This window comes from Puma concolor, chromosome C1 (genome assembly GCF_028749965.1).
Source record: "Puma concolor isolate L17-30 chromosome C1, mPumCon1.1.hap2, whole genome shotgun sequence".
Lineage (NCBI taxonomy): Eukaryota > Metazoa > Chordata > Mammalia > Carnivora > Felidae > Puma > Puma concolor.
The window spans coordinates 112,785,065-112,810,782 of NC_141674.1; the positions used below are offsets into that span (position 1 = coordinate 112,785,065).

At 50.5% G+C, this 25,718-nt stretch overlaps 1 protein-coding gene across 1 annotated transcript in view; it reads right to left on the reverse strand.

Annotated features, from left to right (window-relative positions):
* Nucleotides 1-3,018: 3,018 nt before the first annotated feature.
* Nucleotides 3,019-25,718, reverse strand: part of GYPC (glycophorin C (Gerbich blood group)) — a 42,634-nt gene continuing 19,934 nt past the window's right edge. Inside the window, exons 2-3 of the mRNA XM_025934260.2 lie at nucleotides 4,674-4,733; nucleotides 3,019-3,718 (exon numbers count right to left, since the gene is read on the reverse strand). Of these exons, the coding sequence (XP_025790045.1) occupies nucleotides 3,519-3,718; nucleotides 4,674-4,733 (260 nt within the window). The 3' untranslated portion in view covers nucleotides 3,019-3,518. The remainder of the gene's footprint in view (nucleotides 3,719-4,673; nucleotides 4,734-25,718) is intronic.

Genomic DNA, 25,718 nt, shown 5'->3' on the forward strand with positions numbered 1-25,718 from the left:
GGAAAGTGCAGTCCCTTACCAGAGGGAGCACCATTATTTGCACACCAGTGTGCACTGGATGCCCATGGGGGGTGTGCATGTGCATTTTCATTGGTAGGATGCTCTCGCTCACCTCTACAGTTAGCCTGTGACAGCTCCCTTCTGGGGACATTTGGATAGGCCACCTTGGATGACCCAGCCTGGCAACATCCATGTCACCTCTGCATCTGATTCTGGTTGGGACTGAGGGCTGGGAGTGGGCTATGCTTCAGTACGGTTTTCCAGGACATTCGGTGGACATGAAGGGCAAGCACCAGGGGAGGCAGGGACCGGTTCTCAGAGAGCAGTGAGTAGGGGGTCCCCGGGGCTGCTGCAGAAAGAGTGGGGAAGAGCCACCAGCATCTTTTTCCAGCACAAACACTAGTGGCAGCATCAGGGGGCCCAGGTCCTCTGGGCTGACCCTCTCCCTGGAGACTTTTGTAAAGCAAGGCATGCCTGCATGTGGATTCTGGGTGCCTCCTCTGTGCCCACTGGGCAGTGATGAGTGCTCATCATCCTTGAACATGAGGACATATGCCCCATATGTTCTCAAAATCCTGAAGTGATGTCACAACAGGAAGGGATGTTGGGTAGCTGGTTGGTACAGTTGTTTCCCAAATGTGTTCTGGGGACTCTTGGCCCCCAGGTTTGTAATGGGTATTCTGGGAAGCAATGGGGTGTCTGGAAAAATACATTTGGGAAATGCTGAATTCATCCCCCTATGCCCACACCCCAAGAGTCATGGCACACATTGGAACACAGGATGGCAAGAGGCCTCACATGGCTTTAGATTTGCTTAACATGTCATTTTACACATCTATTTGCACATGGAACACCCTTTTTGTTTGGGCTGTTTATCACCATTTTTCCAGGCTGGTATTTTATAGATCACACTTTGGGACACATGGATGTAGTCAAACCCTTGGTTTTACAGATGAAAAAGTGGTGGGGCAGCGAACTTGGGTTACTCCATGGAAGGTCTCACTGTTTGAAGATCACCAGTTCCTTTCCTTCTATTTCTCCCCCCTGTTCCCATGTCAACCCTATAACTTCCAGCTCTTTTGCTTGGTGGCCACTCCTGGCAGGGCTTGGATCCTGTTATCCCCTAGGGAGAGTGATGGGGGATCTTTTTGCTGACTCCGGGCATAGATGGTGCAGCCTCAAGAAACCTGAGTTGTAGGGAGTTCAGGGAAGCCCAGGCTGCAGGCTTAAACTTGGACCTGCTGGTCTCTGAGTGACTGCTGAGTTGCGGGGAGTCTAGAAAGACACTTATGAAAGAGGATGGTTAGTAAGTTCATCTTCTCTCCCTGTTGTTCATTTTATCTTTTAAAAATGTTTTTATTTATTTATTTATTTATTTATTTATTTATTTATTCTTGAGACAGAGAGAGACAGAGCATGAGCAGAAAAAGGGCAGAGAGAGACACACAGCATCTGAAGCAGACTCCAAGCTCTGAGCTGTCAGCACAGAGCCCAATGTGGGGCTTGAACTCACAAACTGTGAGATCATGACCTGAGCCGAAGTTGGATGCTTAACTGACTAAGCCATCTAAGTGCCCCATAAAATGTTTATTTATTTTTGAGGGAGAGAGAGAGAGAGAGAGGAGGGGGGGCAAAGAGAGAGAGGGACAGAAGTTCTGAAGCAGGCTCCACACCTACAGCAGTGAGCCTGACATGGGGCTCGAACTTGTGAGCTATGAGATCCTGACCTGAGCTGAAATCGGACGCTCAACTGACTGAACCACCCAGATGTCCCCATCAGTTTAAGTGACAGTTACTCCTCCTCAGGAAACGTTTAGAAGTGGTACAATGAGGAAGTTTCATTAACCAATACATATGCACTACCTATGCCGCACTAGTAATTGACATCAGAAGACAGCACTGAGAACCTGATGCATCTGTTCCCACCATCAACCCTGACGCTTGGTACTAGAGGGTTTCAGAAGAAGTCCCTCAAGATGGGTCACTTCGCCATGCAGATTATTTTGAGCTGAAAGTAATTGGTGCCCAAAACACCAAGGAAGAAACTCTGACCTTCCCCCAACTATCTCTAAGAATTTAGATAGAGGACCTACTCCAGGAATGGAGCTATCATCACAATTACATTATCCAGAGGAAGTAAAAGGAGGAGTTTAGCAAAGTATCTTTGTTAAAATTCCTCTCCCTGTCCCATTGTTTCTGAGGGGCCCAGTACACATTTGTTTACCAAATAATTACCCTTTTTCACCTTCCAGTGAATCGCCTTCCTTCCCTTTGAAGTCCCAGACCCCTACCTCCTTCCCCTTAGTTCAGGGGACATATATATCTCATTTTTCCTGCCTTTGGAATCCCACGTTTATGTGGATTCCCAGGACATACAAAATTAAATGTGATTTTTGTGGCCAATCTGTCTCATGTCAACTTGATCCTTAGACCAGCCAGAAGGACCTTGAAACATAGAATAAAACTTTTTCCTCCTCAACACTACCATGGAGCCATGTCCACTTGAGGGATGAGAACATTGAAGCCAGAAAGGTCAAGCAAGTTGACTGAGGACCTAGGATCAGGAAAGGAGGATCCAGGGCCTAAACCCAAGACAATGACATTCTGCAGTCTGTGCTCCAGCCATGGTCATTAGGGGAAGGATGGGTTCACTCATAGTTATTTAATGGGGCCGATTTCTCTAATACTGTGCCTTAGAAAACCATCACTTCAGCCAGTGTCCTCACAGCCAGGGCAACCTATTTCTTGAGGAACATTCCACGTTTACATTTGTTTCATGAAGCTGGTACTTTTGTGGGGAAAAGAAGCTGGTCACTGGGCCCTCCTCTCCTGGGAGGCCCAGAAGCCCTCTGCACTGTCTATGCTGAGGACAGGCCAATGGGGCCAGAAGTGGATGGTCCCAGCCTCACACACGCAGACTGTAGTGGAGAACACAATGTCACACTGGTGAAAAGCAAGGCCTGGGTGGTGGTTGTCTTTCCCCAGACAATTACAGTAATGCTGTTTGACTCTGAATGCTTGGTTACATTTCAAATTTATTTCCAATCATTTAGAACTGGATCGATGGGAGACAAAGGTGCCTTTTAGCGCTGGCACCTGCTGTTCCCCCCAAATGTCAAGGACTGACATTTGATGCCATTATCCCCAGTCAGCTTACAGATGACTCACTTCCTTGCTTCCCCAGCCCTCAGGCCCACCCACCCAGCAAGGACTTTCACACCATGCTGATGACAAACTACATTGCCCAGGAGGACCCAGATTTTCTCCCTCTGGCAAAGGTGGGCCTCCTGGGTGACCACTGCATCCCTGGGTGCCTGGGACAGGCCTCTCCTGGCTCAGTTCCTCCTTCTTTCTTTCCTGTCCCCAGGCTGGCACCCAGAGTTCTCAGGTCAGGTGCATATCTTGGGATGAGATGGGTGCTCTCATGGTCTGCCTGGTGGTCCAGGTAGCAGGGTGGGGCTGTGGGGTGTATCTTTTCTCGTGAAGAAGGCATTGGGGGAGAGGGGACCCGGTGCCCCTCAGATAAAGTACTCCTTTCTGCTGCTGTCCCCACCTGTGTCCTGGAGGGAGAGGTCATCCTGCAGGGCTGCGTCTGCACTTTCGGCAAACTCCGTGCCCTTGGCCTCATTGGTGTGGTAGGTGCCCTTGTGCCCGTACAAGTAGCGTAGAGTGATGACAAGCAGGCAGATCAGGATGATGGCTATCGCTGCAATTACGCCTGCAGAGGGAACAAATGCATGGCTCTGTCTGGGGCAGGCGCCTGGGACTGGGGTCAGGACTCATAGGGCTTGTGCCAGGATAGACACTGCTACAGTCAGCACCAACCCCAGACAGGCTGGCTCATTCCTGCCCTTCTCCTTCCTGCCTGGCATGTGCTCACCCTTATCCGCACCCATCTGAGTTACTCCGACCTCCCTTCCTCTTTCCCCCTCCTTCCACTCAGACTGGCGCAGACTGAGGCTGGGATAGGATTCCAGCACTGACCCTTGCTCAGGGCCACTCAGTCTACTGAGGAAGACAGACTTCTGTGCATACCCTGCAGAATCAACTACATGAGTTTACCTAAAACTGAGAGGTTCATGGCCTCAGGACTTGCAGTTTTAAATCCAGAATGATCTCAACTGAGAAGTTCCCCAGGGTGTGAGACTTGGTACTAAATCTAGGAAAGTGCCCCGAAGGCTGGGCCCTGGTGGCCGCCCTGCCTTGTGCACTCTTAGAAGGAACAAGACAGGGCCATGGGAAGCACTTGGGACAGGTTGGGGGGAGTGTGGCTCACTGTTCATCACCCTACCTTAGCTCTGGCATGCTCTCTGGAGGTGAAGGCTGCATGGGTTTGCCAGAGGAGCAGGGGCAGCCAAGCAGAGGACTGGAGAGGGAGGGGGTTCTGCAGGACACCCAGTAAAGGCGTGGAGTGTGAACAGCAGTCAGCCCCTCATTTCTGTTTGGACTCAGGAGCGGTTGGGAGGTGAAGCTGGGAGGCTGGGCGGTAGGGGCCAGGTCACTCAGGGCCTGGGAGTGATGGGGTGAGGGGACACCAGTGAGTTTTAGATGGGCTTAGGCGTGGCCCCTCATGCAACCTCACCCTCATTCAGGCATTTGCTCTGAAGCCTTGGGTGGATTCTCCCCTGGGCACTCCCTCTGATTCTCCTGCTTGGAGGCCCAGGACAGCTCACCTGCAATGATGGCGATGTTCACACCCAACGTCATGAAAATGTGGTCAGAGTCGACCATTTCTGTGAACAGAAGAGAAGAACCTAAGTGGGGAGAGGAAATCCTCCCATGCTCAGCAGTGTGTCTGCACCCCCCCCCCCCCCACTCACAGGTGCACAGCATTGTGAACGGGCCGAGTGGACAGAGGGCGGTGTGTGTGTGGACAGGCTTCTGGCTCTTCCTGGTCGTTGACCAGTCTGGAGAGGACGTGGGAACCACAGTGGAGGCTGACCTGGTTCCCGCGTCTCTGAGTGGGGTGAGGGGCGGACTCCTTGCATTGGGCAGGTGCTCGGTAGACACGTTTAGGTAGGCCAGCTCAGTAGTGCGCATGAAGGTAGGCAGTCATGTGCCCGGTACCAGCAGCATCTGCCTTTGGGCCTCGGCTTTCTCACAATAATGGTAAAAACAGACCATTTGTGAAGTGTCCCCACACGTGGAGGGTCCAAACATGCCAGGTGTTGGTTCAGTTGCCTCTCACCCATCATATCATGTGGTCTTCCCAGCAGTCCCATGAGGTGGATGGTATTACTAGCCTATTTCACAGGTGGGACCCTGAGAGTGAGGGAGTAACGTGTCCAGGGTCACACTGGCAGGACAGTCAGCCCACACTCCCGCATCTGGGGGGGCAACTTTCTCCTTTCTCTGTTGAAGCCACCCTCCCAGGAGGGCTCCTGTCTGGTGGGTCCTCCCCAAGTCCCCTCTGTGGTCTCCGATTGGCTCTCTTGTGGGAAGGGCCACATTGGGGCACTCTCAGAGTTACTGACTGGTTGGTCTGGCCACAGGGCTAGCATCTCAATTGGAATAGGAAGATGTACATCACCTCCAGCTGCTTCACAGAGTGTCTCCTCTCTCCTCTGGGAGATGAGTGAGGAGAAGGATTTATTAGACCACAGAAATCTCAGTGTTAACATGGAAATCCCATGTTTCAATTATAATGGCTACGCATATTAAAGCAGAGAAGGCTACTTCGTAATAGTCCTTTCCGCTCAGATAATCACTTTAATTATAGTGGGATGAGGTCATTCTCCCCAGCTTCCAGATGCCTCTTTCTGAGAAGGGACTGGCCGTGGTGCGAGGAAGGAGAGTGTGGTGAGTAAAGGGAAGGCTCCAGGCTGGAGGCAGAGGAGGAGGAGAGCCCGCCCAGAGTTTGGAGGTGGTGAAGAGGGTAAAAGAGGTCCCTCAAGTCAGCAAGAGACAGAGCAAGCACACAGCAGGAGTCAGGGAAGGGGAGGGAGGGGGAGGCAGCAGGAGAGCTCAGTTCAGCCTTCTAAGTGCTTCACGGTACTGAGAACTGAGGCAGGAGGGGCAGGAAGTGCAAGTGGCATCTGACTCTGAGATTCAGGGTGGAAAACAACAGCCTGGATTTCAGCATGTAGCACATAGTAGGTCCTCAACAACCATCTGCTGAATGCATGACTGCATCCATAAATGCAGGCATATATGAGTGAATGGATTCAGATGCTGGCACTGCGGACCTTATTCAATCACCAAGAACTTCAGAGTTCAAGAAGAATAAAGAATGGCCCCCTCCTGAAGTTGGCATGGATGGCCATAGAAGTTCAAATACCTAGAATTGCCACTTGGGATTTTCCAGGTTGAAGACCAGCATTTCTTAGGCCAGTGTGTCCAACCCAGTCAGGGTTAGAAGGGACTGCTGGTTCTTCCTCTTCGAAAAACACCTAGCAACAGCTTAGCCTGTGACGGGTGCCATCCTCAGCATTTACCGGGCTTGGCCCCCATGGCCGTCCCATTTGGTAGAAGTTACTATTATTCCCATCTTACAGATTTTGGAATCTGAGTGCCAGAAAAGTGTTACTGTATTCCCTGGATCTTATAGCTGAAAGAGAGTCAGAGGTCAACCAAGTCAAGCCCAGGCTGCTCTGGGTCAGTGTGCTGAACCCCGCCTGGCACTGCCCAGTACTGCTTAAGTGCTAGATGAGGTATTTGGCTTGAACCACTTGGGGTGAATTTCTTAGCTTGTGTTTAGGGACCTTGCACCCAAACCTATATACTGGAACACTGGAAGCTCTCCCTGCAGGCCAGTGGGGTGGGGACAGGAGGGATCTGAGGTCTCTGAGGGGTCAACAGGGCTCCCTCTGAGCTCATGTGTGCCCGGGAGCAAGGTGGGCAGGCATGCCTCATCTCCATGCCCTACCCCTCTGGGTGTGTGGAGCTGAATTTGCACAATGTGATTGATCCCAGGGAGGTGACACTTCAGCATGACCGGAACGGCTATAGAGCTCAGAACTGGCACAGCAGAGGAAGCTCAGGCCTGTCTGGGAGGATGGAGATGGTGTGAGAAGTGGTTCTCAAAGCGTACTCCTGGGACCAACAGTATTTCCTACAAGCCTGCTAGAAATGCAAATTGTTGGGCCCCATCTCAGACCTGCTGTATCAGAAACAAGGACCTGGATCTCACAATCTGTGGTGATAGGCCTCTAGGTGGTTCTGATGCATGCTCTGTGCTGAGAACTGCTGGTGTATGAGAAGGCTTCTCCGAGGGAAGTTGTTAGGATTGGCCTTTGAAGGATGAATAGGAGTTTGCTGCACAGACAGGAGTATAAGTGTTGTAGACAGAGAGCTCAGCACCCACAACAATGCTCACCTCTCTGTAGCTCTCACTTTCCCTCTAAATGTCTGTTCACCATCCATGACACTGAGGCTTGTGAAGCCTACGTTTTCATCTCTTGCCTCTGGAGATGGAGTTAGAATGCTCATCGGCTATGCTCCCTTGTCCTGGGTCGCTGTAGCCGGTGGTGATGATAAGGGATATTTGGAAGAGTAGCTGGAATGAGCTCCATCCTGCCCAAGGAAGTTGATGGGCTAGTGTGCAAGCAGATAAGGACCCTGGAATAAAAGCCCACCCCTAGCTGGGGTTGAAGGGTGAGTATGTGATTGGAGATGGCATCATTCTGAGTTCAGGACTTGGGGCAGAGGGATTTATGGGAAGCCTTAGGGAGTGCATTTATGGCAGAGGTAGGTGTTATTTATGGCTAGGTGTGGGTCCGAGATCAGAAAAAAGTAACTGTGTAGCCCTCAGATTGGACAGGCATTGGAGACCTCAACCTTTCACAGAGATCCCAGGTACCTTGTGGTTTTCTTTCTTGGCTCCCTTTAAGACTGCAATGCCCTCGCCAGAGAGAAAGCTCTACAAACCCCAGAACCACATTAGCCCTGCTCACAGTTCTATGCCCAGCATCGGGCTGTGTACCTGGCACCCAAGAACAGTTGTTGGATGTTATTTGAAACCTGGCCCCTTTGGAGGAACTGAGAATCAAACTGCCCTTTGCGCTGTCCACATCATTGTGAAGACAAGCTTTGGGTTCAAATCTTGGCTCGACCAGTTTCACAGTAGTGCATCCAGCAAAATATTTAACACTGACTGGCTTTAGTTTCTGTGTATGTAAAACAAGATTAACCATACCCACCCTGTGGTTGGGATTAGAAAAGATATGCATGATAATGATATTTTATGTATGTTGTGTAGACAAGACCTACATGGCACATAGCTCAGAATAGGTATTTACTAAGTTGTCATCATTTTTTTTTTTTTTTTTAAAGAAAAGCAGACTGCCATGTGCAGCACCTCATTTGGGTGTATCTGCTCTTGGAAGCTTGACGAGCCTATGCTCTCCTACAAATGGACCTTGAGACCTTGTTTGGAGATTCTAGCAAGACAGTGCAGCCACTCATATGCCCTTGACTGAAGAGCAGTCCTCCTCTATCGGGGAAGGTCATCGTCTTCAACAGAGTGTGCAGCTTTCGGAAGGACGCACAGGGAGCAGTGAGGGAAGAAGGGGATGCCCGCCTAGCCAGGCAGTTTTGCTGAATCAACCCGGGCCATCAATGGGTTGCTGTCACACAGGTGGCAGCCAGATGGTCCTCACATCCTGTCTCCACTTTTTTGATCTCATCCTCATTACTACTCTGGTTTGCACATAATTCAGTGCCAATCACCTAAGCAACCCACTCGCAAATGTTTGGAGTCCATGCAGAGGATGGGCACTGGTCATAGATTCCTAGGATGGGCCTGGTGGACAGTAAATCAACATCTGGGTGCTGAGTGTCTCTGTGTTCCCAGGATCACCGTCGGCACAGAGGAGGTTCCAGGAAACAGAGAATGAGACTCTCTCTGGGAGATACGACTGTGACATAAAACTTATTTAAGGCAGGGTTTGTCAAACAGTAAATCCCAACCCACTGGTGGGTCCTAACTAGAGAGAGAGAAATAGAGAGGGGAGAGGGAGAGAGAGAGAGAGAGTGAGAGAGAGAGAGGGAGAGAGAGAGGAGAGCTCAGAAAGTATTAGGCTCTATCATTCAGCCAGGGTAAATACTGTTTGGTGGGGCTTTGGTTTCATTTGGGCACACACACCAAATGCATTCACCATACTCTTCAGAGGCCATGACTTAGACCACAGCACCATAAAAGGGAAAAAACCAAATCCCTAGTCCTGTAGCATTGGGCTCAAGGGAGCCCAACTCTGAGCAGGCAGATGGTGAAGAAAACACAGCTTCACTCTGACAAAAGCTGACGTGGGCCAAGGCAGGAAGGTGGCCATGGTGTATGACAGCTCCGGGCTTCTGAACCCCAGTGTGGCCAGCCAGAGTCCTCGCCACAAGGCCAGGGCCTGGGCCATGAGCCAAGTGCAGGGATAACAGATGCTTCCTGTGAGCTGAGCTGGTGGGTCTCTTGGAGAGGAAAGGGAAGAGCTGTTACTGCCCTAAACTGTTCAGGGAAGTTGCCCTCCTGTGGGGGCAGGGGTGGAGTGGTGAGCGGGAGGAACATTCCCTCATGATGGGGATGAAGCCACGTGTCCTGGGGGTTTAGCCTTGAGAGGGTGTGGAGGAGGAAGGCCACTCAGCCGGCACAGGCACTGGGCACGGTCTCCACGGAAGTCCCCTCATTTCATCCTGCAGCAGGCCTGCAAAAGGGAACTTCCTTCCCTTTCTCTAAGTTACAGAAAATGACATGCGTGCCAAAGAGGTCAAATAATGGGGCGAAACTCACAGCCAACCAAGGGCAGAGCCTGTGTTCAATCGGAGGATTCTCCAGAACCAGAGTGTGCACCCTCCGAAGTGCTGGGAATGGCTTTCTCCTGTGCAGTCTGCAATCTGGCTGCAGCCAAGGGCTGTCGACCCTCCATACGGTCCACAGGGTGGCCGGCCGCCTGTCTTCTGGTCAAAGGCAGCGGGGCACACAGGTGCTGCCCCTCATTGAAGGTGATGTTCCCGGTTCCGGCTGGCAGCTTGGGCATGGCCAAAAGGACACAGGACTTTAGCCGCAGCTGGACCCTGGGGGCTGGGGGTTGGGGGTGCTTCCCAGATGTTGACAGAGAGCAGAGGTCAGGTGCTGGCCCCAGGGACACAAGTCCAGAATCTCCCTTCTTTGGTGTTTTCTGATGAAGCTGTGCCAAGGGCACTCTTCTTCCCCTAGAGGTGTTATCTTCCCACCTACTGCCCACCTCGGATGGTTTTCCTGGCGCCTCAAGGTTATGGAGGAAATGCCTGCTCCCTGCTTCTCTCGCCCAACTGGGGCAGAGGACTCTGGGAGAGTGAGTTCCTTCGAGTCAAGGGGGAGAATGCCTTCAGACTAGGCGGCCTATGTGTTCTGGAAAGAGGAAGATTGTTTCAGCTTTAAAACCATGAAGGGGAAGTCATGGAGTCCTTGGAGAGTTCCTCCCATGACAACTGTGTCAAGGACAGCAGTGCAGAGGCCGCCACACCACCGCCTACGGTTTGCCAAGTTCCATGCCACTCACCCAGACTTCTATTTCAAGGAAACTACGGATCTGGTTAGAAGAGCTGCTCTCCCCTGGCCGTGACTTTGTGTGAGTCTGATTTGGGTTCAGGATGAGGCCAGCGACTGGGGGAGGGACAGGAAACTTTGTGGCTGCAGAAAGTTCTCCTTGGCTCCCACTGGGGTTTCTTCTTCCTGCACTAGATTCATGCCTCCAAGTCCTCATGCCAGTCAAGCAGAAAGCAGTTGACGGCTGAAGTTTATGAACTGCCTTTTCTTTTTTGGTGAGAAACAGGTCAATCATATTTCCTTTTCTTGGATGATTTGTTGTTATCACAGCCTGAAAGGCTGTAACACTGAAGCTACAACTGGGGAAGAGTTGGTCTCAGGATGGAAGTGTGACAAAGCGACAATTACACATTGTCTGTCCATGTCTCTCGCACGGCAGCCATGTTGGCTGTGTAGGTGGCATTCACCCAGCCCCAATGGCACGTGCCCACAGGGAGCTCAGGACTTGGTTGAGGACGCGTGACATTTATGTGAAAAGGGACTGCCGACACTGTCTGTGTCGTAAGGTGTCAAAACAAGCAATAAAGATATGCCTGGGGGTGTCACAGAGGGCACTCACCCATCAGACTCTGGGCCGCGGGACTCCCAGATTCTGTGACAGTGGTTTTGATTTTGCTCATGCTTTTGTTTGTTCTTTCTTTCCTCAGCAAAATGTCTCTAGCACCTACTTTTACAGCAGCAAGCTCTCTACTTGAGTCCAGGCCCTTGCCTTTAGGGAGCTTGCTGTGTGACAGACTGAGAGAAATGCATCTGTGGGTAAGTTCAGAAAGGGTAGTTTAAGGAAGGGCTTCCTGGAGGAGGAGACCCCCCCCCAAGACTGGTCTGCTCAGATGGTGGGATGACAGGCCAGCAGGGAGACCTGGGTGCAGTGGTGAGAGAAGAGCATGGAGGGGAACTTCGCAGTGGAGTGGCCAGGACTTCTGTGTGGGCATAACTGCTGTGGTACCTGGTCATCGTATGTGAGATGCAGGGCCCTCTTCCTGTGCTTTTGCGGGAGGCAGAACTTCTCAGGCAAGTTAGCTCACCTCTTGGAGCCTCCTTACCACTTCTGTAAAGTAGGGAGTGAAACCTGCTCCTGATAGGGTTAGTGGGGGCTGCCGGCAAGGTGTGGGGTCTTAATCTGAGTGTACCTCGCGATTTCCTGGGTGCTTTGTGACACCACAGGTCCCTGCACTCATCCCAGATTTTGACACCTAGTGTGGCCCCCAGAATCTGCATTTCTCAACATGTTCCCATGTGCTGTTGATGCCGCTGGCCCTGTGAGGACCCCTGAGCTCATGACGGTGAGACTGGCTTATAGGTCACATGCCCAGTTCCAGTGCTATCACACAGCTCTTGTTTGCAAGGAGGTGATAGCAGGCTCCAGTAAATGAAAGTATGGGGGGTGAGTCGTACTTTCTTAGTGATGAAGACAAGAAGACACAGTCACAGCTGCCCAGGCCACAAATCTGAGCTTTGTGTGCTTTCTTTGAGGACCAGCGGATATAGTTTGAGACCTGGTACAGTGGTTACTCTGCGGACTTGTCCCCTGCGCTGGCTCCTTTGCCTGCCCCCAGCGACTGGAGCTGGGAGACAGGACAGAAGGCCCTGTGCCAGCGTCTGGTAGGTTCACTGGCCTCCGATGAATGCCTGATTAGGAGACTGTAGTCTCCTCTGCCTCGTTCTTTGGAAACTCCAAAAGTCTCAGCTATCCCCTGGAAGGAAAAGTAACCTCTGCTGATTTCTTTCAGTATCCCTGGGCTCTGATCTGATGACACACCAGGGAAGCGCTTCTCCAAAGAAAGGTGTCTGGGGCCCCAGAGTGGCAAAGGAAATGGGTGCTTGGGGACATTTTGGGGAGCCAAGAGGGGACAGTGTATCCCAATCAGCATTTGCTTGGTTTTCCAGCTCTGAGCTCCAGTCAGCAGAAGCCCTAGAAGGCCCTAGATACACCTATTTCCAGCCCCAGCTCTGTCCAGACTGGGGGAGAATGAGGGTGCAGGATGCCTCCACCTACTGGGCTCGGGGTGGGGGCCTGCCTGCCTGCCTACACTGGCTGAGTCGGCCAGGTGCGAGAGTGAACAGGTGAGGGAGTGAGGTCCAGAGCAAGGGGCCATCCCACAGCATGACTGAACTCCTACTTAGACCACACGGGACCATCCTGGAGAGTGCAGTGGCCAGCACAGGGCAGCAGTGTGATTCTCACTGTTGTTAACACCATTGTCACCATTCTGACTGTTGTCAGTAATGCCAAAATGGCCTCCAAGTGCCATTTCCAAAAACGGCACCTTTAACTCTCTCATATGCTATTTGGCAAATGTGTCACTCTGAGCATCAAAAACCTCATTTCTAGCAATGGGCCTTAGAGACATAACCTGAAAAGGAAACAAAAATTCATGCTCAGAAAAGTATACTGCAACTTGGTGTAAAATGGAAAACAAAAGAGAGAGAACCATCTAAATGTTCCACATTAGGGAATTGGTTATGTAAATTCCAATACACTTATGTGATAGAATAGTATGCAGTTATTGAAGTGATGTGTGGAAATTCTCAGTGACAGGAGGAAATGCTTACAGTGTGATTTAAAGGAAAAAAAAGCAGGACCCTGTAAATATAAATTATGTTAAATATTAAAAAAAATTCTTGGATAAAAGAATAAAAGGAAATAGCATGTTGAGGTGGTGGCTTTTGGGTGGTGGGTGGGGTTGGGGTAGTGTTGCTTTCTTCTAACATGCAGTTTCTGTACTTTCCAAATCACCTCCAACAAACATGTTACTTTTCAGGTCAAGAAATGGGAGTGGATCTTCAGAACTGGCTCTCATCACAGAGTCTTCAAAGCCTCAGACTGGAAAGTCCATGAAGTTCCCCCCGAATCCCCCGCTATGGTCTCCCCCGCCCCACCCCAGTGCAACTATGGTTGCACTTTCCCGAATATCTGAGTCTTGTTCTCACATACCCTTTGCCTGACCTGGTCAGGGACAGCTCCGTGTAGACACTTTCCCTTCCAATAAAGAGATGCATGCCGGGGACAAGTGCAAGTGCATTCGACACCCATAGCTCACCCTGCCTTTTCCCTGGGCTGCAGTTGTAGATGGGGGAGTTCCAGATGTGGCTTGAGTCCCAAAGTGCTCACAGACACCCTTGTTTCTGCAGATGGAAATGGAGGCAAGCTCTGGCCCTCTCAGGAAATGGGTCAGAGCCTGGATTTTAGCAACCTGTGGCTGCTCGAGCCCAGGTTTTGCTTTTCTGGAGCTCCTTGAGTCATTGTGGGTGTCCTACTCAGCTGGGCTCCCAAGGATCCTCAGATTTAAGTATCTTCTTAAAGACCCTGGAAGGGTCCCTCTCACCTCCTGGACTGGTTAGAGCCCTCTGGACAAGATTCTCTGAAGGGAGGCCTCAGTTTTCCCTTTAATTTCAGTCTCAGGGGAAGGGACCTTATAATGGAAATGAACAGATTCAGTTTCCCCACTTGGCCTCCTCTTTCCTGCATCTCTTCCTTTTTTCTTATCCTTGTGGCCATTGTCAGTCACTTCACACTCATCCGTATCTCTTGCTTCTTTTTCTCAAGCACAATGAATCTTCCATCAATGATTTTGCCCTTATACTTTTGCAGGCTGTGTCTATTCTCCTACTTATAAAGAAGTAGTAGAGTTTAGCGTCTGGAATAATGACTTCTAGCTTGCCTTGCAGAGAGGTGCACTTAGCTGTGTGGGTGTCAGAGAGCTCAATCTGGAAAGATCCTTGTAGTCCCTGAAAGCCAAACATTAGAACCTCAGAATTGTTAGGACTGGGCCTCAAGTTCACAGAATATCTTGTCTTTCAAAGTGCCTGCGGGGAGGGTGTTGGAGGAGTTAAAATCATCTATTGTGGGCATGCAGTGAGCATGTACTCATCAGTTGCTGGGATCACAGTAGCTTTGGGTTGGAAATGACCTTGAATGCTCATTCCGGCTATGGCTGTCTTGTTCTTCCATCACTCTACAGCCTCCTTGACCACAACGCTTACACTGTGTCCACAACCTCTTGAGGTTATCAACTCAGTCCTGGATTCCTCCTCTTTCCACCTGAGCTGGGTGGCTCCTTGGCCTCAGGACACAGCCCTCCATCTGGCGTTTGTCTTGTGGCCTGATGTGTCCAGGAGAGTTTCGTGAGCTGGCATGGGGCTGTCGCCACCACTTCCCATTGTTTTGGGTAGAAAATGAGATACATATGGGCTACGGCAATGCTTTGTTAGCAAGTTTACACATTCTCTCACCCTGTTAAGCACATGGGTATTCAAAGCAACCACTCATTCACAATGTAATTTTTATTCTGGTCTCCAGGTCATGGCTGCAGCAGGGAGGCCCTGAGTTGAGCAGACACCTCGGGAGAAGGAGGGTTCTGTGATGCAGGAGAGGCAGGCAGAAAAAGGAATGGGGCCCTACAATGGGGACACAGCTTATGTCCTTCCTGTGAGTTGTCAGAACAGGCTCTATGTGGCTGCTCTTAACCTGGGACTGCATTGTGGGCAGATTCCATAACTTTCCAGTCCCTTCTGGAAAAAAGACCAGTCGGAAACAAAAGCTAGGGTCTCACATCTATTTTAAAGCTCCTAAGTGAAATAAGCAAGTCATAGAAACACAGATGCTACATGATTCCACTTATGTGAGGAATCTGAAAGAGTCCAATTCATAGAATCCAAGCAGGGAATGGCGGGTGCCAGGGCCTGGGGGGAAATGGGGGCTTGCGGATCAGTGAGCATAGTTTCGGAACAGGAAGGCAGGATGCTCTAGAGATGTGTCCTCGGACATTGTGCCCACGGTCAGTTATAATGCATGGTACACTGGACCATTTGTTAAGGGAGTAGATCTCGTGGTAAGTGTTCATACCACAGTGAGATAGGGGGCCAGGCCTGCTCTCCTTAATTCCTCTCTCCCCACCAGTTCTGAGCTCAGCCCCTCAGAGCTGCAGTGGGAAAGGGATGTGAGGCTAAGGGAAACCATTTTTCACCCTCATGGGTGACACTGGTTACTTGGTCTTGGTGGGGGGACCCCTAGGCTGGGCAGGCTCTTTCTGAGGACAGAGTGATAGCCTTTGGGGAGAACTGAGGCAGGTGTGTCCACACTGCACTGCCCCTGACCCTGGGGGGCCTCAAGCTGACTGACCCTTCAGCAACCCCCTGTGCGGCCTGGACAGGGCTCTTGGGAGTGGGCTGCTTTGAAGATAGTTCACACCCAGCCCCTCTGGGCCTAGTCCTGCACAGGCGGGGGTGTCGAGGATGTGCTGCTGCTTCCAATGCTGCATGGACAGATGGACAGGGAGCTCGCTCCCCTGTGGCGCCGGCCCCCTTGCTCTGGGGGCTCTCTTGGGCCCTCCTCACTTGGCTCGAGGCAGAGAGAAGCTGAGCACCATGGAGACAGATGAGGATGATGTGGGATTCTCCCGCAACAGCCCTCAGGGATGCTCCGGGTGGCTATCTATCCATTCTGCGACCATGGCTTGTGGGTAACCGTGCTTGCACCAGTGTGGACTCCACTCAGGCTGTGCCTAGTGCGCATTTGGCATGTGAGTGTGCTTACTGCTCCCCATCCTCAGTTTTGAGTCTTCATGGAAATTCCTGCATTACATCACACACGCAGGTGCACAGGCACAGACATACACACGTACACACACGTGCGCACACACACACACACACACACACACAGCCTTCTGGGACCTGCAGCCTTGTCTGGCCCCTCCTTTGGCTGATGCAGCTGCTTCTCTGAGGCACAGGCTCTGGCACTGGTTGGCAGGTTGTCAGCTTCCCAGCTATGTGACTGTCCCAGCCCAAGGTCAAGTGCATGGACGATGAGCGAGAGCCATGTATAGGGAAGATAATTCTGTAAGGAGCAGTTGTGCCTCTCAGTGAGGTGTGAGGCTCAGAATGACAGTGCTCACCAAGGAAGTGGGCCAGTGAGACTCTCCCCAATCCTGATTTCAGGCAAGGGGACCTAGGGAGCGCTTGACGTCTCCAGCTTAGGACACAACAGAGGCCGGTGTTATAAAGCTTCTCTCTACAGCAACCCAGGGCATCTGGCTGCATCTGAAGTTTTTCTGAAGAGGATGTCACCTTCTCCAGACTTGCCCAGACCTCCAGAGGTCTATTTGGCCTCTGTTTGCTCTCCCCTTCATGCCCTGAAGCCTGGACCACCCCTTTGGCCTCCACATCCTCTACTTCCCCTGGGATCCCAATTACCTACTGATCCAGATTGCCCGAGTCTCTCTTTTTCTACTTGAAACCCTCCTTTCCTGATATGGATAATGATGCCATTGCCATCATTTTATGGGCTCACTTTATAATTGCCTGTATTGTTCCAATTTCTCACCAAAGTCATTGAGGAGGGTGTTATAATGCTTATCACTTTAGAGTTGAGGAAACTGAGGCTCGGAGAGGTTGGGTCACTTGCCTGAGGTTACATAATGGGTAAGAGTGGGACTGAAACCCAGGTCTGTTGATTCCAAAGCTCCTTCCAGAATCATCTGTCCAACAAAAGTCTCTGAGAAGCTACTGTGTTCCTGTTTTAGAGCCTGAGGATCCAACAGTGCACAGTACAGAGCCTTCTATTCTAGGGGAGGGAACAGTCAACAGCTCATAAAAAATGTGGACCCATGTTGTTAGGCCAGGTGGTGATAGATGCTATAAGACATAAAGAAAGAAGAAGAGAGGGAGTGATCAAGGAGGCCTCTCAGAAGAGGTGTTTTGGGGCTGTGGTAGAGACTGAATGAATGTTTGTGTCCTCCCAAAACTCCTATGTTCAAAGCCTTCACTGGATGGTATTAGGAGATGGGGCCTTTGGGTGGTGGAGCCCTCGGATTAGTGCCTTTAGAGAAAGACTCCAAGAGCTCCTTCACCCCTTCTGCCCTGTAAGGGCCCACAGAGAAGACAGTTGTCTATGAACCAGGAAGCAGACTCTCATCAGATGCAGGCACTGTCAGTGCCTTGCTCTTGGGTAAATGTCTGTCATTGAAGTCTACCAGTACTCTGTGGTAGCAGCCTGACTCATACAGGGTGAAGCAGGGACAGAAAGAGGCCTGCTCATTCTGAATCTGAAAGAGGAGTGTTCCAGGAGGACATGGGCCAGTGTGAAGGCCGGGGCAGGCAGGCTGGGTGAGCTCCACGGTGAGCCAGAGACCGTGGGGCTAGAAGGTGCAGCATTCAACCATAGAAAGAAGTGTGGCCTCCATCTGAGAGGCCAGGGAGGGTCCCCCACAGGAGCCTTTCGGGTTGTGTCTATTTGAGAAGCATCTCCGTGGCTGTAGTGCTGGGAGCCACTCTGGCCACGGTCCAGGCAAGTGCTTAGGCCTGCACAGTGGTGGCACTGGTGACGGGGAACAGAGGTATTTTGGACATGTCTGGAATTGAGGCTGACAGGAGTTGCTATTGGATTAGCTGTAGGGCAAGCAAAGATGTAGGGTGACCTCTACTATGCCCAGGGATCCCGTCAGATGTGCAGCACAGGTGCAGGGTAGGCCACTGGCACAGAGTCTAGGGCTCAGGGGACAGGTGAGGGCTGGAGCCCCAGCTGGCACCTCCAGCATCTCAAAGGCACGGACAGCCATGGGAAGGGACAAGAAAAGGAGCTGGGGGTCTTGCATAGGGCATCCCGGGGGGAAGCAGGCAGAGGGCCAGGAGGAAAGCAGGGAGCACCATGTCAGGAAGATCCCAGCCTTCCCTCTGCTGCTGCCCAGAGCTTCCTGTGCTCCAGGCCTCCATGTCTATACTAGCCCCATTTCCTCTCACTTTGCCCAAACTCCGCTAAGATCCTGCCCTCTCCCATGTATCACGGAATCTTCCCCCTCCACCAGATCACCTCTGGCAGCATGTCTGTTCCCGAACTTAGGAAAGGGACCCCTAGCCCCCCACCATGGCCTGTCTCCCTTCTGCTCCTGGCCTCTTCCCTGTTCCCTTCACAGCAAAGCTCTGCAAAAGGCCTTCTCTACATACTTTTGGTGTTTCAAGTGCTTCTTTTTCTTTGTCTTCTAATGACATAAACTGAAACAGAGCCTTCTACAGAATGTGGGAGGCTTGGAGAGAGTGGAGGCAGGGGGAGGCCTTGGCCAGAGAAAGGTGGTGGTTTGCTGGACAGCGCACTTGGGCTGTGGTTGTGGCGCTGAGGTGAGGCCGGTCAGTGTGAATGTGTGTGAGTGTGCAAGTGTGTGTGTGAGTTTCCAGCCATGGCCATGTTTGGGTGCAGGCATGCAGGAGGGAGGAGCTGGATTAATCTAGACTGAGCCAAGACGGAGAGAATAAAAAAGGCTAAGAGTGTATTCAACCAAACCCAGCTGGGTTACAGCAGTGAAAAAACAACTCAGAGGTCTTGTCCTCCTGGAGTGCACATTCTAGGGAAGGGATACAGATGATGCAAAGGAGAAATAATGAGGTGTGCAGTGTGCTAGATGGTGCTAAGAGGAAAAATGAACTAGAGAAAAGGATGGGGCTCTGGGTGGGAGCTGCAATTTTAAAAATGTGGCCGGGAGGGTGTCAGGAAGAAGGCGGCATATGGCTAAGGCCTGAGCCAGGTGATGGGGGGAAGATGTGGGTATCTGGGGAACAGTGTTGCACACAGAGGTTCAGCAAGTGCAAAGGCACCGAGGTGGGAACAGCTCTGCATATTTCAGGAACAGCCAGAAGGGTGGCTGTAGTGAAGTGAGTTGTAGAAGACAGTCAGAGCATGAATGGAGGCCAGACCACATAGGGCCTTGAGAGCACTGCGTGGGCGTCAGCTCTCACCCTGAGGTAGACGAGAACCATGGGAGGATTCTGAGCAGAAGAGGGACACAAACTGACCGACACGTTGGCAGGATTATACTATGCAGGGGAAGGGACCCACGGGGGCGGGGGGCGGGGAGGGTGGCTATGGTAAAACCCAGGGTAGAGAGGATGGTGGCTTGGACTCCAGCAGAAAAGGTGAGAGGTGGTGGGCTTGAATATACCTTCTAGGTGGTGCTGGCAGGAGTTGAGGACATACAACAAGGGACCACAATGGTGGGCTATGGAATCTGAGCTGTGAGAGGGAGGAGGTGAGGAAGGAAGGGAGGCAGCCAGGCTGCGGAGGGGAGGTGTTCCTGGGCTGAGGAACTGAGGGAGGGGAGACGTGGAACGGACAGCAGCACGAGCTAGGAGTGCTGTGGGCCGTCGGGGGGCGGGGTGGCCAAAATGGAGACTGGGGTCCCTGGCGCTGCCCCCATGGCAGCGAGGGAGTGCAGGAGCAGGGTGCCAGAGGCAGGAGTTGAGGTAAGTCACCTGTGTGTGCGCACAGCTCTAAGGATGGCGGTGGCGATGGGTGCGAGGGACGGCAGAGGTGCTCGCCTCACCCAGGAGGACAGGAGGTGTGCTTCGTGGAAGGAAGGGGCACTTAGCAATGAAGGGTAACAGTGCCTGGGAAAGGCCTCTGTCTCTACCCTGCACCCAGCGCACAAGAGTGTGGGACAGAAACGCAGTGTCCTCGGGGAGCCAGGCTTCCTCCCCAGGGGGAGAAGGTGAGGCTGTGCTCAAAGAGGTTGAAAGGTGGAGCTTGGTGTGATGCAGTCCGGGGCCCTGTGGGGGGAGCACTGAGCCACAGGGAGAGGGCCGGGGGTGTCCCAGGTCCTTGGCCGTCCATGTCAGAGGCCTGGGGCACTCAGAGTTATCTGTGTGTGCCTGTCTCTTCCACTCAGCCGCTCTTCTCTTCCCTGTCATTCCATCCCCAGAAGGGACCCTCTGATGATTCAAGGGCTAAATCAGTGGCATCTGGGCCACAAGGGGCCTGAGAAGCTGAATTGTCTGTCCCTCCCCTCTGACTGGCATTGGGGGCAGTCCAGCTGTGTCTGGCCGGATGCCTCGTGCTCCTTCTGCTGAAGATCCAGTCCAAGTTCCACTGCCTGACATTTCAGAACCTCTGGGTGCCTACAGCCCTTTATTTCAGGGGCAAGTCTTCTAAATTTGCCTCTTCTTTTTTCTCATGTGCTGCTGGCCGCCTGTCTGGCAGGAGGCTCTGGGAGGCCAAGGTTCTGCACTATGCCACAGTGATTGCGGGCCTTTGCAGACTCCTCTCTGCCATCAAGTTTAGACCACGTCACCTCCAGGAAGCCTTCCCTGACTTCTGCAAATGGCTTGTGCGCTCCTTTCCTCTACCCCTGCAGAAGGCTGCAAACTTCCTCATAAATATTTTAGGCTTTACAGATCACATATGGTCTCTATTGCATATTCTTCTTTATTTTATTGGTTGGTTGGTTTGTATGCTTTTTTTTTTCCAATACTTTAAAAATGTAAAAACCATCCTTAGCTGGTTGACTCTACCAAAGCAGGCCACAGGCTGGGTTTAGCCTGAAGGCTGCAGTTTGCTGAACAACTCGTTCAAATCACCATTAAAATGCTTTGCAGTTGTCTGTCTCTGCACTGACTTTTAACTACTAGAGGGCAAGGACTGTATTTTATATACCTCCACATCTGACACAATGCTACGTGAATGAATAACTGATGTTGCATAAAATATCCTCTGACGTGTCCCAGCTGACTCTTTTATCATTTTTCTGCACACCTGCCTCTCACATGTTAAATAAACAACCTCCCTAAGAGTCTCCAAGTCAGCCATTAAACAGTCCCTCCACAGATACATACCAAGCTTTCAGTGATATTAATGGATGTCATTTATTAAGTCCCCGGTATGCAGCAGGCCAATGTAGAGTCCTATGGACACAGAAGTGAAGCCACCATACTGTGCGTGTGCATGTGTGTGTGTGCGTGCGTGTGTGTGTGTGCATGTACGTGCATGTGCTCATGCATGTGACTTAGGTACAGATCACTGGGTCGCTGTGCAGCTCAGGGTCGTGCTGACATGCCCTCCATGCTTCCTGCACTCCAGCTGGATCACGTGTGCTAATCCTTCCCACTTCTCTGGAGGACTTAATTCACTTAAAAAATCATATAATTGCATTTTCAGCATAATTAGGTACCTAATTACATGACTAAATGTCCTCGATCAGGCTGCATGTGTAAATAATGATGATTTAGTTAGCCGTGCTTTGTTATTGGCTTTCCAGAAGGCTCATCAGTTGGTGAACAGGATGTGGAGAATGTTTTTCTCCTTCCCTCCCTGGGTTTGACAGGCAGGAGTGGCAGGAGGGGAGCAGGGTGGAGAGGGGAATGGGAGCTGGGGGGATTCCTGTTGCCTGGGGATCTTGGTTCAAAGCCTCAGGTAGAGCCTGTCAGAATACCCACATTCTAAAGCCAGACAAGGTCACTTCCCCCCAGGATGTGCTAAGGGAAGCCAAAGTGATCCAGAGACAGCTGGACCTCCAGGTTATGGACCGGGAGGGTAGAGATGTGGTAAGGATTCTGGAAGGAAGGCAAGCCACAGGAGTAGGAGGCATGAGTAGTTCCTCCCCCATTCCCTGGAATATTTCTCCTCCTCTTAAGCCAGTGAGGGCACCCACACTGAGGGATGCTGCTTTCTTTCCACACTGGATGGAGGTGTGCTGATACTCACTGTTCTTTCGTGTGCAATGGGACCATAAAAGAACCTGCCTCGGAGGGCAGCTGTGAAGATGGCATGAGTTGATGCATGTCGATGGCGAGGTATGATTTGCTACACGATACCTGTTAGCTAGTATTGTGAGTGCTACTTCTGTGGTTTGTTTTTTAGGCTGGACCAGTGTTTGAAAGGGAAGGTGCATTTTGATATATATGTATATATATATATATATAGGAAGTGTACTCCTGGGGTGGTAATGAAGAAAAGGGCAAATGCATATCAATACGCCATCTATAGAAACCATCTTACAGCCCTTGACGGGGGCACTGTCATGTGGGTAGTGATGCCAGAGCTGTGGGTCCTGGCTTCTGAGTCCCACTGGCATGTGACCCTCTCTAACCCTCAGCTCACTTGCCAGAACAGAACGATGCACCTGCATGGCTCCAAGAGAGGTGGTCTCCAACACATGCAAGCTCTTCTCATAATCCCCATTTATTTGAGCATGGTTCCTGCATGTGTGTACAGGCCCACATGGCCCCTGGATGCAGGGCCCCTGTGGGGAAGCAGAGGGGCCCAGTTCCTGTGACTTGGGGGGCAGGGAGTGCTTGTTTATCTTCTGGAATAATTGGGCTTCCCAATGCTTCCCACTTTGCTTTTACTCCTCCTTTGTCCTCTGGGTATCAGGGCAGGAAAGGAACTTTAGGAAGGCACCAATTCACCTCATTTTGTATCCAGCACCAGAGCCAGGAGGCTGACTGCCCCCAGTCAGGCCACTGCACTGTTTTTGTGCTTGGGGAGGAAAAAACATTTCTCTTCACTGCACACTCCCCACCACCCCACCACCCCATCCTCCCACTGTGTTTCTGGCTGATGGAGACACTTTATAATATGTCTCAATCCATCACGCGGGCACACTCCTGTTCTATCTTCCCAGCCCCCCGTTAAGGTCTTGTGATTTATATTTCTCCAACATTAATCTTTTAAAAGCAAAGAAGCTATAAACACATACATAATTCTTCCTCCCGTCAGTTGAAATCCCATGACACAAATCAACTGCCATCTAAATTAAATGTTTCTTTCAAAGAAAGTGATAAATGCCCTGGAGACCAATCAAGAAAGCCAACAAACTTAGACTTTGTTTCACTTCAGAATTTTGCAGGTGGTGTGGTTAAAGTCCAACAACTGGTTACATTGCATGACCAACAGGACTGGTGAATTGGATGTTTTAATACAGCTGAGATGGAAAGCAGACTTTGTGCATCTTTCCTTATCAAGGTTTTTAGCATTTCAAAATGTGGAGTTGAAATCTAACATGTAACCTTAGGGGAAAAGGGTAGGTACAGACACAATTTACTATTCCATCAAACTGATGTACTGGTTTCTTAAGCAAACCAAGTAACAGAGTGAAAATGGAGTTACCAAAAGAGACATCAGCCACTTATAGACTTGGATCTGTTTGAGTGGTTAGGATTAGGGATCCCAGATATGCCGGATGGTCTAAGGGCAGATTTCAAATAATTTTATCCTTTTTTTTTTTAGCAGGGATGGTTTCATATGTAAACCAATGCAAATTGTCAAATTGTAATTCTGTGCCTTCCAAATATCTATTTTTAACTTTTGAGGGGGAAATATAAAAGCTATGGTTTAGGAAGGAAGGAGAGAGATGAATGGCTAAATCCAGTATATATCTTGGGTTTATTTTCCTCTCTTCCTTTTCCGTGTCTTATTACTTCTTCCACCATCACTACCACATTTAGTATTGTTAATAAACGTCATTATTCATTATTCAACTCATTATGGGAAGTAGAGAGTCTTAAATATCAGGCTAAAGAAGCTGTGTCTACTACTGTAGGCCATGAGCAAATGAGAGATTATGAAAAAAAGGGATTCTCTAGAAATCCTGAAGTAGTACAGGGATGGAGAGGGAGAGCATTCTCTCTTCCAAGTTTAGAGAGCATTCTCTCTTCCAAGTTTAGACAAGAAAGAATCAGCATGACACAATGAGAGACCAACAAGGCTGAGAGAAGTGGACATGAGCGGAGAGGTACAGATGTGAAATGAGGGGCTAGCAAGGCCCACTCGACAAGGCTAGGAGTCTTGAGGGTTGGAGAGTTTGAGATTCTGACAGGAGTATGATTAGAAGTTAAATGAAGGAGACAGTATAATTGAAGAGGTTGGAGGGTTATGAACAATGATTTATTATTTTGTATTAAAATATATCCATTTAATGACTAACTTCCATAATCACACAATAATTATATTGTAGTTACATAACATAATTTATTATCAAATAAATATATCATTTAAAGTATTAAATATTAGGCTGTGTTTCGGATTTTCAAATTTACATAAAAAGTACGTTTTTGACTATTGCGAGAGGCATCCATGTATGGATGGGAAGAATGAATGACAAGTGGATCTCGACACTGCTTGAAACGAGGATGCTTTTGAAGATTACGATGGCTCCATCCACATAGAAGGTTTTGCACCCAGGCAGCCTGGCCTGGGAGTTGGGGCACTGAGTGTGTGTTGGTGGTTCTAAACTCTGGCTGCACATTAGAACCACACGAGACCCTTTAAAAAACGCTCTTGTCCAGGTCCTACCCTGCTAGGGTTGCCAGACAAAATACAGGGCACCAGTTAAATTTGAATTTTAGATAAGCAACAACAAATTTTTTAGTATACTAAGTATGGCCCAAATATTGCACGCCAGCTCCACAGACTGTTTAGTTCTTTGTCAGCTTACCAGGTAGACTGGGGGTCTCCTAAGGTGGATACACCCAGAGGAGAGCCCTGGGATCTCCTGGGCCTGAGCCCAGAACAACAGGCACAAGCCAGTCTGAATTCCCACATTATTATCTCACACGCTCACATCCCTCCTACTTGTCCCAGGTGAGCCTACTGTGCATAACACGGATTCTAATTCTATTCCACACCTCCAGACTTTGGCTCATGCTGTTCCCTCTGCCTGAAATGTCCACTCCCCCCAGCTTACCTGGTGAATGGATGTCTACTCATCAAGGAGGATGTCTGTCCTGACCTCCCAGTGGAAGTGACCTCCTGTTACTACAGACAGACTCGCAAAGCATGTCAAAATAACTCTGGGGGTGCAGGAAGGGCCATGCCACTTTCATCTCGGTATCCTGGCATTTTGCAAGATGGCTTGCACATAGTAAGTAGGTGGTCATCAAAAGCTTACTGAGAGCAAGCTCCTCTCAGCAGACCACATCGAAATGCAGCAGGCAAATCACCCAGAAGACAGGTTATGGAAGCAGGAGTGTGCTAAACCAACTTAACTGAGCACCTACTAGGTACCAGGTGCTAAAACCATCTCTTGCATCTATCTTTCCACACTGTAGAGAACTCTTTTAAAATGTTCTTTTAAATTTATTTTGAGAGAGAGAGAGAGAGAGAGAGAGAGAGAGAGAGAGAGAGGGAGAGAACGAGCAGGGGAGAGGCAGAGAGAGATGGAGAGACAGAATCCCAACCAAGATCCCGTGAGCTCAATCCCACCACCCTCGGATCATGACCTGAGCTGAAATCAAGAGTGGGACGCTTAACTACCCAGGCGCCCCACAGTGCAGAGAACTTTTACATACACTAATCCTTCGGCACTAGTGATGTCTGGTGATGGTTTGGCTCGTTCCAGGGTAGAGATCAGAGGAGTTCCCTCCTTGTTCCTCCCTTATGCTGGCAGTCCTTCTGCCCTTGCCCTTGATCTGCCCTTTCTCTAGCTCGTCAGGCTTTGTCAGC